This window comes from Mauremys reevesii, linkage group 22 (genome assembly GCF_016161935.1).
Source record: "Mauremys reevesii isolate NIE-2019 linkage group 22, ASM1616193v1, whole genome shotgun sequence".
Classification (NCBI taxonomy): Eukaryota; Metazoa; Chordata; order Testudines; family Geoemydidae; genus Mauremys; species Mauremys reevesii.
Window position 1 is genome coordinate 5,991,361 of NC_052644.1, and position 18,875 is coordinate 6,010,235.

At 58.7% G+C, this 18,875-nt stretch overlaps 1 protein-coding gene across 2 annotated transcripts; it reads left to right on the forward strand.

Annotated features, from left to right (window-relative positions):
• Positions 1 to 1,376: 1,376 nt before the first annotated feature.
• Positions 1,377 to 18,137, forward strand: CCDC61 (coiled-coil domain containing 61). Of its 2 annotated transcripts, XM_039510953.1 has the most exons (15): positions 1,421 to 1,472; positions 4,276 to 4,625; positions 5,604 to 5,792; positions 6,241 to 6,323; positions 6,686 to 6,849; positions 7,689 to 7,841; positions 8,571 to 8,787; positions 9,782 to 9,864; positions 11,908 to 12,155; positions 12,860 to 12,938; positions 13,473 to 13,597; positions 13,871 to 13,949; positions 14,637 to 14,703; positions 15,776 to 15,848; positions 16,448 to 18,137. In XM_039510953.1, the coding sequence occupies exons 3-15, from the start codon at positions 5,645 to 5,647 to the stop codon at positions 16,543 to 16,545; spliced, it is 1,617 nt and encodes a 538-aa protein (XP_039366887.1). In that variant the 5' UTR covers positions 1,421 to 1,472; positions 4,276 to 4,625; positions 5,604 to 5,644; the 3' UTR covers positions 16,546 to 18,137. The 2 variants fall into 2 exon arrangements, with proteins under 2 accessions (XP_039366886.1, XP_039366887.1); XM_039510952.1 differs by lacking the exon at positions 4,276 to 4,625 and having other exon boundaries at positions 1,377 to 1,472.
• Positions 18,138 to 18,875: the final 738 nt, after the last annotated feature.

Here is an 18,875-nt window from a genome sequence, read left to right on the forward strand (position 1 = left end):
ATTATCGCCGGGAGCTGATTTCGATGATTGTGTCATGCACATCTTCAGGCATTTCCGAATTGCTGAAACAGTTACACATGAAGGGAATTATGTATTTAGTTAAAAAAACTTGAGACAGAGTAAAACAAAAGTCCATTGAAAACTGCTGGATGAAGGCTCTCGGTGATGCCTCGGCTCAGACTCGGAAAACTCCAGCAGTGGCGCTGATTCAGAGGCAGACTATGAATGATTTTCGGAAGAAGACATCCTACAAACACGCATGCAGATAAAAGAGGATAAAGGTAAACTTCTCTTTCAAATGATAAAAATGTTTAGTTTGGATACACTGCCAGAAATCATTACCAAGTGGCTGGAGATGGATGAAGATTGCCCGACTTCAGGATTTCTATCCAAGGAAGAAATATTAACGGGTTGCGAGGCTACGTAATAACGCAGGCCTAAATGACAATGATGACGAGGAGGATGTTGTTGAAATGGTCAAAATATCGCCCACAGAAGCCCTTAGTACTGTAGAAACTGTTGTAAGATTTATGGAGGAGCAAAATGTGGAAAATATCAAAATAATTCATCTGCGGCGAATGACAGACTTCATAAGAAAGAAAAAAAATGCGAGCATGAAAGAGCAGAAAATAATGGCGTTTTTTCCTAAGTGAATCATAGACACATTTTTCAGCATGGCCCTCTTAACCTGTGGTTGTGACTCCCCACATCTGTGTGTAAATGGGTCTGTACTGTACTAAAGAAAGCTCAGATCTCTGGGCCAGGATGGGATGACAGGGCTGCCTGGCTTAGCCAGCTCTGTGCTGCCCTGGCCATGGGAATTCCCACTGGGAAACCCCTTCCCCCCAGGGTTTGCTAGCTGGGGAGCAGCCTGGCGGGGCATCTCTTACCCTGTCGCGCCGCTGAGACTGATGCTTTGATCCCGCTTTGCTGCCCAGCCCAGGGAGCCAGGACAGGGATTTACAGGAGAGGCCCTTTGTGGGGCTCGAACTCACGACTCCGCGAACCACAACGCCCGTCCGCAGCTCCAAGAGCCACGCCGGGTGCAATGCGCCGAGCAGCCACTAGAGTGCCTCGCTCTGCGGCTTCAGGCTTCTTCTGTCGAGAAGGCGGGGCTACATGGGGATCGACGGCGAAGAACAGCCAATGATCGAGCTGGACTGAATGAAAGAGGCGGGTTCTGAGTGGGCGGGGCTGTGGGGGATGGCAGCCAGTGGCGCGTCAATGGCAACTCTGAGTGCTGGACGGCGAGGGGCGGGACTAGAGCCCGGCGGTTGATGGACGGCCTCAGAAAACCAGTGGCCGCGCGGGCTTGGGCGGAGGAGGCGGGCGTTACTTGTGACAGACTAAGGCTTCGAGCCAATGGCCCGCCGGCGGCGGTTGGTCGGCAGCCAATGGGAGCGGAGCGCGGCGCTGGGGGGCCGGGCCCTGTCAGGGGAGGCGGCGGTTGGGCTGAGCCGGCGGCCGAGGCGGTGAGTGACCCGGGCCTGCATCGGCCCCTCCCCCATCGCGACCCCCGTGGAGCCCCCTCCCCCCATAGCGACCCCTGGAGCCCCCGGGAATCCTGCCCGTGACCCCAGGGGCCCCCGCGAGCCCCTCCCCACGGGGACCCCCCTGGCACGTGACTCCCTGGAGCCCCCTCCCCCCACGGGGACCCCCCTGGCACGTGACTCCCTGGAGCCCCCTCCCCCCACGGGGACCCCCCTGGCACGTGACTCCTGAGCCCCCTCCCCACGGGGACCCCACTGGCACGTGACTCCTGGAGCCCTCCCCACGGGGAATCCCTGCCTGTGCGCCCCCTGCGGGGCCCCTGAGCCCCCAGCGAACCCCTCCCCATGGGGATCCCCTGGCCTGTGACCCCCCCCTGGAGTTCCCTCCCCCCATGGGGACCCCCCTGGCACGTGCCCTCCCTCCTGGTCTGTGACCCCCCCAAATCCCTCCCCGGAGTTTCCTTCCCTGCCCTGCCCTGCCCGTGGGGGGCGTTGCTTCTTCCTGACCCCCAGCTAAATCCCTCCCCATGGTGTCCCCCATTCCTGCTCTCTCCCTGTGCCCCCCCCCGCCATGGGGGTCCCCTCCCTGTTACTCCCCATCCCACCCCAGAGTCCCTGTTCCTTACCCAGCACTGCTCTGCCCACCGTGGTACTGGGGCTTGGGGCAGCCAGGGGGGTGTTTTTTGGGGGTCTTGGGGACCACCTGCCCCCACATTTGCCATTGTTGGGGTTCCCCAAGAACTCGGTCGGACTCAGGTGCCTTTATTCGTTCTGCTGCAAAGCTCTGCTGAGTGGAGGGGGCGGGTAGCAGGTGCTCCAAAGTGACACCTGATACGACATCGTTACTAACTCTGATCACCCCTGCGTTCAGAGCGCTACAGGGCATCGCACGCTTCGGGATGAGCATGGTTACTTTTGGGGCGCCGGTCCCCGGACAGCCTGCTCTGTCCAGGTATAACATTCCCGGTTCATCTCTTCCATGGGCCCTCGCAGCAGGGTGCTCCTGTGTATCTCAGCTAGCACAGACATCCCGACTCCAGCATACCGCTTGTTCAGCCCCTGTTTATACCGTGGCTTTCCATTCACCTTCCCTGCACGCCCACCATGAGCCAGGCCTCCAGCCACGCGGGTCAGGACGGAGCTGTGTGTGTGTCTGACAGGTGGGGGACGGTGCTGCTGGGGGATCCCCTGTGTGGGCTGGTGGGAGCCAGGAGGCAGCCCTGGAGCAGCAGCTCTGCTCTTTCCATGGTGGCATTTGCTTCCCTCTACACCTAGTGGTTGGGCGGCAGCAGCCCTGTTGGCCTCCTCTGCGCAAGCACCTCCTGTACCTGGCCTTGAGAGTGGGTGCAGCCATCACGGCTCGACTGGCTTGGATGCAGCCAGCCTGTTCTCAGCTGTGAGAAGCTGCCAACAGCTTCCTCCCTGGGTTGTCCTCCTGGGAGCAAAGGCGGCGTGGGGTTGGGAGCCCTGGCCCTTGCTGTACTGGGAGGGTGGATTCTGGTATGGAAAAAGTTGAGAACCTCTGGCTTAGTCCTGTCAGCGCTGCTGCTCCCCCAGGTGGACAGCGGCCCCAGCAAGCACCCAACCACTCCCTCTGCCCTAGAGCAGTGGTTCTCGAACTTTTTTTTCAGGGACCACTTGCAAATTGCTGAGGGTCTCGGTGGAGCAGTTAATGATCTTCCCAAATGTTGTTTGTCCCGTTAGCTAACTTTGTAAAGTGCTTTGGATAAAAGTGCTATGTTAAAAAAAACTTCATTATTAACGTTTTTTTGTTCTACAAATAAAAGCACACAACTCATATTTTAATATCAGTAGTCTTACCTTTCTAGTGCGATGGATGTGCCCTTTCTCCCCTGCCACGGCAGCCCCCGAGCTGGGGCTGGGAAGGAGAGGGGATCTCTCCCTCTCCCCCACAACAGCAGCCCCTGAGCTAGGTCAAGGAAGGAGAGAGGTCTCTCCCTCGCCCTTCATTTTGTTGTGGGCGGCCGCCCAGGCACGCACCTTAGAGGGAACTATCCATGGACCACCTGAATGGAGCTTGCGGACCACAGTTTGATAACCTCTGCTGTAGAGCATTGTGTCAGTGCAATTGCACCAGGCTGTGTCGCAGGGGTGGTTAAGCACTGGAATAAATTGCCTAGGGAGGTTGTGGAATCTCCATCATTGGGGATTTTTAAGAGCAAGTTGGACAAACACCTGTCAGGGATCGTTGAGATAATACTTAGTCCTGCCTTGTGTGCAGGGGCCTGGCCTAGATGACCTCTCGAGGTCCCTTCCAGTCCTGTGATTCTATACTGCCCTTAACGGGAGCTGCAATACCATTGGTGCCACTTCCCAGGCAGGACCAGTGGTGGGAGCTGTAGTACAGTCAGTCAGACAATACAGTTAGAAAAACACCTGAGCCCTGTCTGTGCTACGGTGCTCGCCGTCAGGGAATTCTGCTCCCCAGTGCATGTGCACCTTGGTTCTAATATACGCCGTCTCTGCACCTGCTCATAGGCTTGGCCTGTGCATCCTGCTAGTAAACAGAATTGTAGATTTTATGGCCAGAAAGGATCATTCTGTTCATCCAGTGTGACTTCCTCCCGAGCCCCGGCTGGAGCATCACACCCCCAGGAATCTCAGTATCAAGCCCACCATTTCGGTGTGAGCTACAGCAGATCTTTTGAAAAGATACCCACGCTTGATTAAAAGACCCCAAGTGATGGAGACTCTCCCCTGTCTCTGGGCCCATTGTCCCAGTAATTAGTTAATTTCCTTGTTAAAAATTGTGCCTTATTTCTAGCCTGAATACATCCAGCTTCAGCCATTGGCTCTCATGCTGCCTTTGTCAACTGGATTAAAGAGCTGCCTACTCTCAGAGATCTCCTCCCCTTGGAGGTGCCGACTGCTGGGATCAAGTCACCGCTTAATCTTGGATTAAATAGATTGAGCTTTCTTCGGGCTTGTCTGCACCTGGTAACTTACTGAAATACTGATTCTGGAGTAGTGACGTTGGTGTAAATCCCCATGTGGACGCGCGTATTCTGGAATAAGAGTGGATTAAGCCATATTGGAATAAGGTGTTGTATTTTGGAATAAAAGTGTTGATGCGGAGACTTATATTCAAATAACGACACCGGAATAGCTATTTCGGTGAGTGTCCCTGCGTAGAGAAGCCCCTAATCTCTTGCTATGAGGCAGGTTCCCCAGATCTGGAAACAGTCCAGCTGCTCTCTTCTGAACCCTCTCCAATTTGTGAGCATCCGTTTGGTCTCACTAAAGCCAAAGACGTGACCTAGAGACTCTGCACCTTGCTATTCCCCTGCTTACACCTCCAAGGATCACAGTCACCTTGTTAGTGGAGTAGGCTGGACACGCCCAGTGACAGGACAATCTGGGGCTCCGGTGTGTTGTCTGAACAGGCCGAGTCTCTGTGGAAACGCTCTGGATCTGAGGGATGGAATTCCCCAGCATGGGGTACTCTGCCGTGGGTGGCTGGAGCAAGCCCTGAACTAACAGAGGAGGGAGACAGGCACACATGTTCAACAGGCCCTGCTAGGCCTGAAATCTGATCAGTTCCCACGGAATAGTGTAACTTGCAGTGTGGTGCTGAATGGCTGCTGCCCCTCAGTCCCAACCCTGTTCCCTGACACAGTCGCGGCTGTCCCCGGCCCCCAGCTCTGCCAATGCCCCTCAGGCCCAACCTGCAGCCACCTGTGCCCCAAGCCCTGGGCTCCCTCCACACCCAGCTCTCCCGTGCCCTTCTATCCTGACCCACATTCCCCCCTGCTGTCCCAGCCCTGGGCTCCCTACGTTCCCAATGCCCCTCAATCCTGACCCCCACTCTGCTCATGCTTCTCATTCCCACCCCACTGCCCCCTGCCATCCTAGTCCCTGGCTCCCCCTGGGAGGGATCGCTCAGTGGTTTGAGCATTGGCCTGCTAAACCCAGAGTTGCAAGTTCAATCCTTGAGGGGGCCGTTTAGGGAACTGGGGTAAAAATCTGTCTGGGGATTGGCCCTGCTTTGAGCAGGGGGTTGGACTAGATACCTCCTGAGGTCCCTTCCAACCCTAATCTTCTATGATTCTGAGTGTCAATCCCAATTCCTGTGAGCTCCCTCTCCTGCTGCAGGGTTGCCTGGGAACGCAGGGCCAGAGTGCTGAGGGCTCACCATGGCCAAGCTGCAGGGGCTTCAGGCTGACTACATCTTCCGCGGCACGGAGCACGTTGTGAGGATGACCGTGAACGGGAGCGTCCTGGAGGTGGAAGTGGAGGACCGGCTCACCACCGATCAGTGGAGAGGAGAGTTTGACGCCGCCTGTGAGTGTCCTGCCAACCCCATTACGTGGGTCACCTCCCCTGTGAGGGCTGTATCAGCTATGGGAAAGAGCAACAGGATTGGGAGTTCAGATCTCCTGGGTTCTATCCCCAGCTGTGGGAGGAGTGTTGTAGCTAGTGGTTAGAGTAGGGGGGCTGGGAATGCAGGACACCTGGGTTCTATCCCCAGCTGCGGGAAGGGAGTGGTGGCTAGTGGTTAGAGCAGGTGGGCTGGGAGTCCAGTGCTCCTGGGTTCTATCCCCAGCTCTGAGAGAGAGTGGGGTCTAGTGGATAGAGCAGGGGAGTATCGAGGACTCTTGGGTTTCCTTCCAGTTCCCAGAAGAAGTGCAGTCCAGTGATACGCTCAGAGGGCTGGGAGTCCCAGACTCCTGCGGGGAGCTGAGCCTGACCCTGCCTGACAAGGGTCTCTCCCTCTTTCGTTTGCTCCCAGTCATTGAAGATTTAACTCACAAGACGGGGAACTTCAAGCAGTTTGGGATCTTCTGCAGCATGCTGGAGTCTGCCCTGAGCCAGGTGAGGCCTGCAGAGCTCACAGCTAACAGTGCAGCCAGGCAAATGCACCTGGCAATGGCAGAAGGGGATCTGGGCTGCCATGGGTCTCACTGGACAGCTCGCTAGGAGCCCAAGGGTCCCCCCTGTTCTGTGGGAAAATGGAGCTGGCTGTAACCGCCAGCTGCCTCGCAGTTCCCTACATGTGGTGCTCCATCCCGCTGGACTGCTGTCACTCACTTTAGTGCAGAGTGGCATGCTGGGAGCTGTAGTCTTTAGGGGCAGCCCCATGGCCAGCCACACACTATCACCTCCTCCCTCACTGTGGAGTGCGGCGCGAAGGGCTGGGCTGGTGCGTCCCTCTGAGTCAGCGCGTCTCCCCGCAGAGCAGCGAGTCGGTCACCTTGGACCTCCTCACCTACACTGACCTGGAGGCGCTGAGGAGCCGGAAGATTGGGGTGGGCCCAAGGCACGCACCCTCCGCCTCCAAGTCCTCGCTGCTGAGTTCCAAGCGCTACCTCATCCTCATCTACTCCGTCGAGTTTGACAGGTAAGGGCAGCTCGGGGCAGGGGGCGGACTAGGAAGACGACAGCAGCTCGGGGGGCGTGGTGGATAATCAGCTGAAGGCATCTCTCGGTGCAACACCATGGCCAAAAGGGGTAACGCAATCCTGGGCTGCGTGAACAGGGGATCTTACTTAGTAGCAGAGAGGTTATTTTCCCTCTGGATTTAGCTCTGATGCGACCGCTGCTGGGATCCTGTGTCCCTCTCTGGTGTCCACAACTCGAGAAGGAGGTTGGTAAATCGAGAGAGGTCAGAGAAGAGCCACAAGAATGAGTGAAGGCTTAGAAACCCTGCGTTATCATGAGAGAATCCAGGAGCTGCATCTGTTTAGCCTAACAAAGAGAAGGTTAATGGTGACTTGAGCCCAGTCTTATAAGTACCTACCCGGGGAACAGGTGTTTGCTCAGGACGCTTCACGATAGCAGACAGAGGTCTTCCGCGATCCAGTGGCTGGAAGCTGAAGCTAGACAAATTCAGGCTGGAAATAAGGCTCGAACCGTGAACAGTAATTAGCCATTGGAACAACTTGGCAAGGGTCATGGTGGATTCTCCATCCTTGACAATGTTCAATCGCGATTGGATGTTTGTCAGAGAGATCTGCTGTCGCTCAAAGCAGAATTAATTCAGGGCAGGTCTCTGGCTCGGTTATCCAGGGGGTCAGACTAGATGGTCACAATGGTCCCTTCTGCTATTAATCTAATTAATTCCAGCTATTAATCTAACTGGAGAGGAGGGGTGATATAGGGGGATGTGTAGACATGTAACTGTAGCAACCTCAGGGCATGTGCTGATTCCAGCTGCCCCTGCCTCTTGCTTCTCCACAGGATCCACTACCCCCTCCCGCTGCCGTACGTGGGCAAGCCAGACCCGGTAGCGCTGCAGAAGGTCATCAGGGAGCTGAAGGAGGAGCTGGCCGTGCTGAAGGCCAAACCAGGCAGGGATTTCCGGGACGCGGAGATCCGCCGGCTGCGGGACGAGTGAGTGAGGGGAGGGGCTGGGTGACGGGCGCCTCGGCGTTGAGCTGATTCCTCCCCCCACGCTGTCTCAAGCACCTGACCCTGAGGACTACATGGGGTGCAGTCAGCTGTCGCAGCCGATCCACTACTTAAAATAATAATAATAAAAAAAAGTATATGGAGATATACCTGTCTCATAGAGCTGGAAGGGACCTTGAAAGGTCAGGGAGTCCAGCCCCCTGCCTTCACAGCAGGACCAAGGACTGATTTTTGCCCCAGATCCCTAAATGGCCCCTCAAGGATTGAAGTCACAGTCCTGGGTTTAGCAGGCCAATGCTCAAACCACTGAGCTATTGCTCCCCCCAGATAAGAATACCCGCTCAATGCTTCAGACTGACCCCAAGGGAGGAGAGAGGTCTGGGTATTACTACAGAGGGCCTGGGAGCCAGGACTCCTGGGTTCTGTTCTGGGCTCTGCCACTGACTCACTGGGTGACCTGGAGTAAACCACGTTGCTCCATGACTCAGTTTCCCCTCTGTAAAACGGGGCTTATCGTCTCATCCCAGTGAGTCTAAGTGTGAATTAATGTTTGTCCAGTGCTCTGAGGTCTGCTGCCATAAGGGGATTCACTATATACAGTAAGCGTCGTGTCACAGCGCCTCCTACTGGCAGTGCTGATCCCTCGCAGCCTTCTCTGCCTCTGCGCTGTGAGTCCCTAAGCCCTGCGTGTGCGTGTCTCTGCCTCCCCAGGCTGGCCCGGGTGCTGGAGGAGAAGCAGGAGGTGGAGTCAGCCCTGCTCGGGCTGCAGGAGGAGCTGAAACTGTGCAGCAAGAGCAGCGCCGGGAAGGAGGTGAAGATCCTGAAGAAGATTGTGCAGAGCCTGGAGGAGGAGCTGCTGAAGGAGCGAAGCAAGCACCAGCGAGCGGCCAGCAAGCGCCTGCAGGAGAACCGGCAGCTGGCTGACGAGGTGGGGTAGTGAACCCCCCGGGCTGGGCCCTGGCACCAGTGTAACCCCCCTCCCTCCCCGTCAGGTGATGGTGTAACAGCCTTGCCCAGGTAGGGCCCACACCCAGCCTGGCGCTGGTGTAACAGCCTCCCCACACACCTCCTGGTGTGACAGCCCCTTTTCTCTTCCTCCATCCTGTCCCCCAGTGCTGGTGTGACATCACCCCCCACAGACCAGCACTCAGGACTCCAGATTCCTCAGCTGTGGCGCTAGAGCTTCCTGAAGGCCAAGATCTGAAGGAGAGACGAACCTTAGTGGAAGCAGCATGGGAGGGGAGTGGGGTCTAGTGGTCAGAGCAGGGAGGTTGGGAATTAGGACTTCTGGGTCCAAGCTCCAGCTCTGGGAGGGAAGATGGGTTAGAGCAGGGGGGCTGGGAGCTAGGGCTCCTGGGTTCTAAACCTGACTCTGCCACTGACTCATCGTGTGATCTTAGGCAAGGTGCTACCACTCTTGGTTATTTTTTTTTTTACAGTGCAAATATTTGTAATAAAAAATAATATCAAGTGAGCACTTTGTATTCTGTGTTGTAACTGAAATCTCTGTATTTGAAAGTGTAGAAAACAGCCACAGATATTTAAATAAGTGGTATTCTGTTATTGTTTCCCAGTGGGATTAAAACTGCGATTAATTTTTGTAATCGTTTGACAGCCCTAGTAATAATTATTACCCTGAGATCTTACACAGCACCATACACCCAAAGATCCCAAAGCCCTTGGCTGTCCACCACTGAAATGCAGCCACCTCTGGGGTGGAACATGGCAGCTGGTTAACACAACACCATGGTACCCCAGTTCAGGTCAGGAAGTGAAGGGGAATGTTGCTGGCAGTTATGTAGCCCTGCCCAGATTCCATTGTCTGGCTGGGCTGCAAGACTGTCTGCTGGGTCGATTTCCTGGGCCCGTTCCGGAGCATGTCCAGCAGCTGAAGCAATGAGATTTCTCCCCCTTCCTTGCAGCTGGCGGAGGTGAAAGCATCGGAGAGGAGCCTCCGTGTCCGAGTGAAGAGTCTGACCAATGAGCTGGCCTTATACAAGAAAGGGTGAGTGACACCAGCTGCTCTAGGCTGGATCAGTTCTCTAGGCGCGGTTGAAGCAGATGCTTTTCATTCACTTGTCTAAGGATCCCGGCCCCTCTGTTGACACTCGAGCCCAGGTTTTGCCCATTGGTCTTTAAATATTGGTCCCCTGGTATTAGCAGATCATTGATACTTCAGAGGAAGGATCAACCCCCCCATAATGCATCTGGCTAATTGGGTGATGCTGGAAGATTCCTTCCCGCACTCTGCAGAGATTGTAATACGTCCTGACACGTGAGATCTCCTGGTAGGGGACAGGGTAAGGAGGATGGTGGACATCAGTCCTTACCCACGGCCGTCTTGAAGGGTCACTGGGGCTTCTGCAGGGCAGAACCAGCCCTGGTGGCTGCATCTTTTTGATGGCACCTAGGGACACAGAATGTAGGTCACGCTTGTGAGCTGGGGGATTGTGCCCTGGAAAGCATCAAGGGGCCATGGTGGGCGCTCCCAGGGCGATGCTGGGGCTAAGCGGGGAGCGTGACCCTTGGTGGTATAAGCGGGGGGATATTGAGGAGGAGTGGGGCGGCAGCGCTACGTCTGTATCCCGCATTAGAGAGCCCATCACTGGAGCACGGGTCCCGTTCTGGGGTCCGCACGTCCAAAAGGATGCTGCAAAATTAAGATTCGGAAAGAGCCTTGAGAGCGAGCCAAGGGCTGGGGAACCTGCCTGTGAGCATGAGACGGAAGGTGCTGGATCTGTTTAGTTTATCCCCGAGACGGTTCAGAGGTGACGCGACCCCGGTTTGTCAGCACCTCCCTGGGCAGGTGTGACAAGCCGCTGGGGTTCCCAGAGCTGTGAGTTACTGTGTTATCCCTCTCGGCCTCAGCAAGTGGGAGTTTTGCTGCTGCTAAACTGTGTTCGCCCCCTGGCACGTCTGCCCTGCCAGCAAACTCACCCGGGCTCTGCCAGTGAACCCCTATTCCCAGGTTCCTCAGAGCCGTCTCTGCAGCGCCCCCTTTCCTCCTTACTGGTATGCTCACAAAGCCTTACACAGCCGCTAGTTACCTTACTGGGGTTAGCAAACCCGCTGTTTCAATCCAGGCTCTGAGCTGGGTTATGGGAAAAGTAAAACAGGTGTATTAAGAAAAGGACACAGTGATACCAAGTATAAGGCAAAGACACACATGGTTCCAAACAAACAGAAGTAAAAATACGCTTCTAAGACATCCCTCTAACTTAAGCAACTAGAGTCCTTTGTTCACGAAGTTTTCCCACCCGTCTTCCTTCAGCCTGGCTGCCCAGGTTCTCTCCCGCTCTTGCGAGAGCCCAGGAACCCTCGGGAACATGCTCTTTGCAGAGTAAGCCCAGACACGGTGTCTCTGCTGGGGCAGAGATGCCAGGCTGGCTTCTCCCTGCTCGTGAGCTTTGTTTACCTTACGTGTGTATGAACGTGTGTTGCCTCTGCCGGGCCGCCAGGCTGGTCAGACGAGCAAACGCACTCTGGGCAGATTGGGCGTACGCGTTGCTCGCCAAACACATGTTCGGAACGTTGTGCTAATGCACCTTGATAACCCTTCGTGCTCCCACCACACGCTGATTTTTGGGACCAGCGTGTTACCAGTTTGGGCGCGATACCTCCCACGGCACCAGTTAGATACGGATCATCTGGTCTGGGCAGTGAGTTCGTCGGGGCTGGCGAGAGCTGCGGCACAGAGCAGTGACCCTGTGGCACGGGGACGTTCGGAGAGCGGAGGCTCTTCAGTCCAGCAGACAAAGGCAGAACAAGATCAGTGGCTGGCGCCGAAGCTGGACAGAGTCAGGCTTGAAATAAGGCGCCAGGGAATTGACCATGGGACCGACGGAGCCAGTGTTGGGGGTAGGGAGGTCTCCAGGGCTTAGAGTCTTTCACTGGCATTGGACATCTCTGCTGTAGCTCGACGCTCAGCTCTGGGCTGGGTGCAGGGACCCCTGGGCCAGTGTGATGCAGGAGGCCAGATTGGCTGCCCCGAGCGGGCCCGTCTGTCCTTCACGTCTAGGGCTCTGACTGCTCCCTCCTGTTTTTCCAGCCGCTTGACCCCCACCGGCCCATCCCCTCAGAACCGAGCAGCGTCCTCCCGCGGCTTCAGTCACGCTGCCCCGGGCCGGAGCAGCGCTGCGGCCGTGGCCCGACAGGAGCGGCGCTCCACCTCCGGGGAGCGCTCCAACTCCCGGGAGCGTGGCGGGGCCTGGCCGGGGAACCGGCCACGCTCCACGTCCAGAGAAGGGCGCGGCGGGAGCCAGACCCGCCTCCCTCGCCAGTCACCGTCACCCACAGGTGAGGGGGTAGGAGAGGAGCCATTGGGCGGGTCCCCTGCCCAGCTCACAGGGCCTGGGGACCTTAGGTTGAGCACTGTGGGAGTGGCCTGTCTCCGACAGTGACGTCTCCAGGCGAGATGAGAACCTTGGTCACATGCAGTGATGTGGGGGAGGTAGCAATCCTCCCCCCCGGCCCGCTCCAGTCCCTGCGGCTGGATCCTGAACAGTTTGTCAGGGCGCGGAAGGGTCTACCCAGCCCTTCTCCTCCAGGTGGCTGGTTCAGAGCCAGTTCTCGCTGCAATGACCAACGTGCTGGGCCTTGGTCCTCAGTGTGAGATGAGATTTGGGGGCCTGGGGCCTCAGTCCAGCTCCTAACCAGCCGGGGTGGGGTTCACCTCAGGCAGCCCCCGGTCAGCAGCCTTGGCCGAGAGCTGAATAGACCAGGGGGACCAAACTCCCGTCTTGTCCCGTCAAGGTGGGGAGGGGATGGTGTTGAGGAGGGATGGGGGGGCTCGCCCCGCCGTTGCCCGTGCTGTGCCCATTCTGGGAATGGAGACCATCCGTCCCCAGGGCTCTTGTTTCCTCACCCTGCACTGCGGGGTGATCAGATCCCAGGTGTGGCAGCAGCACCCCTGGCACCCCTACCCACCCCCCATCTTGGATCCCAGGTGTGGCAGCAGCAACTCCCGCCCTTGACCCCGCTGCCGATCTCCCCTTTCCCAGGCACCCGGCCGCCGCGCTTCGATCCCACGGCCTTTGTGAAGGCCAAAGAGCGGAAGCAGAAGGAGGCTGAACTGAAAAAGTAAGTCGCTCCCCCCAGCCCCCGAAGATCAGGGTGTCCCTGGGGGATGTACGGGGCCACGTGTTTCCACCTCTAGCCGCCGCGTTCAGTGACCCCTGTGCTGCCTGGGAAGCGGACTCTCGCCAGCGCTCTGGTAGGCACTGCCCCCCCCCCCCGAATCTGAGCCCTTCCGCCATCCTTGGGGAGGGCAGGGTGTCGGAGCCACAAGGGTTAATCAGGAGGCATTGATACGGCTCCAGTGGCAGGAACGCCAGGTGGCATCTGAAACTCACCGAGATCTTGGAGCCCCAGGGCCCGTTTAAGGATTTCGGCTTGTTTAGCAAGGGCAGGGGCGTCAGCCTCGGGGTCCTAGTCCTCTGCTTCCCTCTGGTCCCCCTGTGGTGTCCCTTCCCTTCCTGCCACGAGCTGCAGGCCGCCTGCCGCGCTGCACCCAAGAGGTGGCTGCATTTCAGGGGCAGGCAGCCCGTTTTGGCAAGGAAACTTCAGGTCGCGAGATGCCTGCTTCTGTGCATAACCCTCTTCCCTTGGGCGCAGCCAGCGACGGGTCCGGCGGGGCGCGGGTGATGCACCGCCAGGCAGCTGGGGCCGCTCCAACTCCCGGGGCCTGGCAGCCTTCAGTGGAGACAGCCTGGGCAGGAGTCGCGGACGCAGCTCGTCGGGTACGTCCGGGGACCGGGACTGTCTCCAGGGTGGGGTACTGTGCTGGGCTTGCCACATCCCCCACCCCCTGGGCCATCCCTTCTCCGGGGCCCAGCTGATCAAGGCTGGAGCAGGTGTTGGGAGAGTCCGTGCCTAGACGGGGCCTGCCCCAGTGAGGTCGTTGGAGGAGTGCGGTGGTTTGTGTGTGGGAGGGTTTGGGGGGCAGGGACGCTGGCTTTGGGGACCCCCCGCCCAAGGACTGAGCTCCCCTTTACTGTCTCTCACTCCCACAGTGGAGAGCTTCCGCAGCCGGCGCTCTTCAGCAAGCTCGGGCAGCGAGGCGGATGATTACTCCGAGCCAGTACCCCTAAGGTAACGAAATCACAATCTGCTACTGGGACGGGAGAGCAGGGGAGTTGGGAGCCAGGATTCCTGGGTTCTCTCCCTGCCTCTGGGAGGGGAGTGGGATCTCGTGGTCAGAGCAGGGCGCTGGGAGCCAGGACTCCTGGGTTCTCTCCCTGCATCTGGGAGGGGAGTGGGATCTCGTGGTTAGAGTCGGGGGCTGGGAGCCAGGACACCTGGGTTCTCTCCCTTGCTTCGGCAAGTCATTTTGACCCAACGTTTGAGACGTGATCTCTGATTTGGGGCTTGATTATTGGAGGGTTGAGCAGCTCCAGCTCCCATTGCCTCCGGCTGGAGCGCCGGCCACTCAGCACGTGTGCACGCCACGCTCGGGGCGCCGAGGGTGGGCACCCGCAGTTGGAGGCCTCTCTGGGAAGCTGGGCCTGTCCTCTGTGCCCCAGGCCTTCCTGGGGGGCGGGAGCCGGTGGCTGTGGGGACTCCTGAGATGCCAGAGACTAGAGATTGATGCTGGGGGCCCGGGGGCTGGCTTACCCCGGAGCTGCCACGGTGTCTGAGCGGCACAGCTCCCAGGACGAGTGCCTGGCCTCTCCAGCACAGTGCACCCCCACTAGCCACGGGAGCGGGGCTCCGAGCCTGCAGGGCGCTATCTGGCGGAGCGCTGCCCCCTCACGCTGCTTTGCTCCCTCTTTCCGGCAGGGGCAGGCGGCGGGCACCCAGAGGCAGGAAGCCCTTGAGTTCCTCCTCCTGGAACGGCCCCAGCGGGGTAAGTGGCTCCTTGTCAGGGCGCCTCTCAACTAGCCTGGGTGGGAGGTTAGCTGGGGCCGGGGTTGGGGGGACACGGGCCCCGTTGTGCTGCCCTGACTGCTGCAGCCGGGGATCAGGGAGGGGCCGTGCTGCAGCCGGGGTGGGGGTCCCCTCCGGGCAGCAGGCATCTTGCTCCAGATCTCTGTGTGCGTCAGAAGGTGGCTGCCCCCGCGGCTGGCGTGGCCTGTTCTCTGTGGGGGCAAAGCCCATGCTGGAGCCCCTGGGTCTCTCCCTGCTGAGAGCCACTGGCTGAGGACACGATTCCTCACTGCTCCATGGTGTGCTCCAGCCAGAGGGGGCCACGTGGAGGCAAAGGGTTCCCGTCCCCTCCTGCAGGGGGCCAGCTCCGTGCTCCAAGTCGCCGCTGGCTGGGGCCGTGGGGGGCGCCGGAGTCTCCCATCCCACCCAGCTGCCTCAAGGCAGCGCCTCTGCCTTCAGTGCTAAATGACCTGGAGTATGTCCGAGAGCACGGGGCGAATCTGGGAAATGGGGACCGAGGGGAAGGGGAGGGGCTGTGATGGGAGTGGGGTCTAGTGGTTAGAGCAGGGGTTAGGTGCCTGGACTCCGTGGTTCCCTCCCTAGCTCTGGGAGGGGAGTGGGGTCTAGTAGTTAGAGCAGGGGGGTTGGAAGCCAGGACACCTGAGTTCTATCCCCAGCTCTGGGACGGGAGTGGGGTCTAATTGTTAGAACAGGGGGCCTGGACTCCTGGGTTCCCTCCCTAGCTCTGGGAGGGGAGTGGTGTCTAGTGGTTAGAGCAGGGGGGCTGGGAGCCAGGACAGCTGGAGACTGTTCCCACCTCTGCCGCTGACTTGGTGTGATCCGGAGCCCAGGTGTCCCGTTTTTCCCTGCACCCTGGGGATAAATGTGTCAGCAGGGAACAGGACTCTGTCCCAGTCAGCTTGGTTTCGTCTCCGATAGCCCTGGTAATTTCTGGCTGAAGTGTGGCGCTGGCTGGGACGGGGACAAGCTAGAGGGGACCCAGCTGGGCACCCCAGAGGAGACGACCCTGCAGCTTTCTCCTCTCCCTGCAGGCTCCTCGAGGGGATGCCGGGCGCAGGAAACGCCTGGCCAGCACCCCCACCGCGACCAAGCGAGCGGACAAAGGTGAGCTGGTTAGGAAGAGGGCTGTGCTGCAGTGTGGGCCCAGCAGGGGGCGCTCTCCCCTTGCAGCCAGTGCTGACCCCAGTGCCCTTCGTGGCACTAGCAGTTGCTGCTGTCATCTGGATGCCTCATTTCACTCCGTCTGTCCCCATCATGGTTACTGAGGCCTCTTGCCCTTTTCCCATGAGCCGGGCTCCTAACCCCTGTGTGCTGCCAAATTACATTTGCCCTGGAGCTTCGCTGGACGAGCTACTTGCACTCCCACCCCCGATATAAACAGCTGCCACACTCCGCCCCAGAGGTGGCTGCATTTCAGCCCCCTGCAAATCCTCCTGGAGCAGCCCAAGGTTCTCTGCAAATTATGGTTTCTTCGATCCCTGCACATGTGCCCTGTCTCCTCCCTCAGAAGTTCCCTCTCCATACTCGGCTCCCCTCCGCCCGGCCTTGAGCCCTCTGATCCTGCTCACAGGGCTGGAGAGCGGTTCCCTGTTGAGCAGTTCCCCACTCCTGTGGCTGTGGCGCTCGTGGGACCGGGGACTAGAGTGCGGGGCTGGGCTGGCGATCGCAGGGCCCAGCCAACGAATGCTCGTCTCCTCCGACAGAGAACCTGTACGATGAGCCGTCGGCCGACCTGTCCGAGATCGACGCCCGGCTGCAGGCGCTGCAGGAATACATGAACAACCTGGACACCAGGACGTAGCCAGTGGAGTCGGAGCGAGAGGGCAGGCACGTGGCCCAGGCTCGGAGCCCTCCCTGCTGCTCCCATGGGGCCGAGCCAGGACCTCTCTCTCCCACAGGGACCCTTTGCCCTGCTGTCTCTGGGCTCTACTCCAGGCTGGACAAGAGAAGATTAGCAAGGTGGATCTTCGGGAGAGGGGGCTCAGGATCTTAGTCCCCCCCCAGCTTGTTCCCATCAGAAATCCCCACCCCCACGGGCTGGACAGAAGGCAGGTGGCTTTGTAGTTGTACCCAAGTAGCCCAGGAGCAAAGGATCATGGGACATTTCCTCCTGGGAGCGACTCCCTTCACATTGGTGGCCGCTAGGGGGCGCCTGCCCCACTGTGGCTTGTGGATTTCTGACCCGCGGGGAATGGGGGGAGGCCACTGTGGGGTGGAGAACTCTGAGCTCAACAGGCTGATGGGACCATCTTCCGGCCCCCCCCGTGTTTAGCTCCGTTTTAGCAGCCTGCTGCTGCTGCCTTAGCAGGAGCCGTGGGATTGAAGGAGACAGGCAGCGGGGGAGTGGAGGTGTTTTACCCCCTGGGCCGGCCTTGGCCTCTCGATGCCGACAGCGCCGAGCTGGGACGGGAGGATCATCCGGGCCCCCTCGACCTGCCCTTGGGCTGCTGAAACCCCTGGGTGGATCCCAGCCCTTCACAGCTGCAGCCTCGGCCTTGGAGCCCGACCACCCCCCACGGGCAGCTTCCCAGCTGTTCCAGCCTCAGCAGAGCCCCCGGGAGGCTGGAATCCTGCGATCAGTGTGAGGGGGGAAGGCGGCAGCCTCTTAACACCGAGGCCAAGCCAGCTCGAGACAGGGGCAGCACTTACCTGCTTCTGGGCTACCCCAGAAGCTGGGGCCCGGTCTGATCTTGCCAAGCCCTCGCCCTGCACCAGCTGCTCCCAGCTAACCACGTCCCACTGGGGCAGCCGAGACGGGAGGACGCCTTGCACCGGTTTGCCTGCCTGGGCGGGCAGGCTGCCCTGCGCTCCGTCCCCTGGTCAGAGCACCCGGGAGAGAGACAGCAGGGAAAGGCACCAGCTCCGGCTCTTCGAGCTGGTCGTCCCCGGAGGCAGTGAAACGAGCGAGCTGTTCGGTCTCTGGCCGTTCCAGTGGCTTGAACTGCTTTTAATGCTGGTGCGTGAAATCTCCCGCGTCTCAGCAGCTGGGGGAGCATCCCCTGTGCTCCCCCTCATCTGCTTTCATGGCAGCACACGGGGCTTCGGGAGACCTTTGGCCATTGGTCCCTCAGCTGCTCTAAGCCCCCTGCCTGTTGATGGTCCTGGAGGAGCCTCAGACTGGCTCAGCACCGGGCATTCAGCTGTTAGAGCTGAAAGCCCCATGCCCAGAGTCTGCCTCAGCAGCCCTGTCTGCTATGGGATCTGGTCCCTTCACTCCAAGGTCAAGCAAGTAGCTGCATCCACAGTTAATCCAGCCATGCTGGTTCCTCTCAGTGCCCCGGTGGGCGGCAGGTGTTTGTGCTGTGATCCTGTGTGTGCCCCATCCCCCCCATGTGCTGTTGCTCTGCTGTGTTGTGTGATGATCCCTGTTGTAAATAAACCTTTCTAACTTCCTGCCGGCTGCCGATCCCCTCCCGTGCCTCTGCTCCACCCTGCGCCAGCGATGATGGGGATGGAACTTGGCTCATGCCACCAAAGCCCCGTCCCTTGAGCCAAAGGAGAATCGCCATCAGCCGGGAACAGTAGAGGGGATGTGACACACAGCAGGCTAGTTCGTGTTCCGCTGAAGCATCTGCAGAGAATGTGAGGGCTAGTGAAAGTTAAAGGCCTGGAGCCCCTGTCCTGTGGGGGTGTGAATCAGCCCCCAGGGGTGTGGTTTTGTGACAGGGATGCAGGCTTTGAAGGACCATTCTCTCGCGTGGCTCCATGTTACTGAGAAACCTGCCGCCTAGCGAGACACCAGAGAAGCTCGATCTATTTAGTTTAGCCAGGGGAAGGGTTGGAGGTGACTTGGTTTCCCAGTTTCTCTGCACTCCATGGGGAGGAGATTTCTGAGAGTAGACGGCTCCTCAACCCGGCGGACAAAGGCAAAATGGGATCCAATGATGGGAACTGACAAAAGACAAATTCAGAGGGGAAATTTTTAATAATGAGGGTGATTAACCATTGGAGCAATTCCTCCGATGGGAGGGGGATTCTCTCCATCACTTGGATTCTCTCCATCATGACTGAACATATCTCAAGTTCTGCCCTAGCTCGACCACCAGCTATGGGCTGGCTGCTGGAATGGCTGAGTTGAGGTTCTCCAGCCTGGGGTCTGCAGGAGCTCAGACTGGGTGATCACCGGGTTTC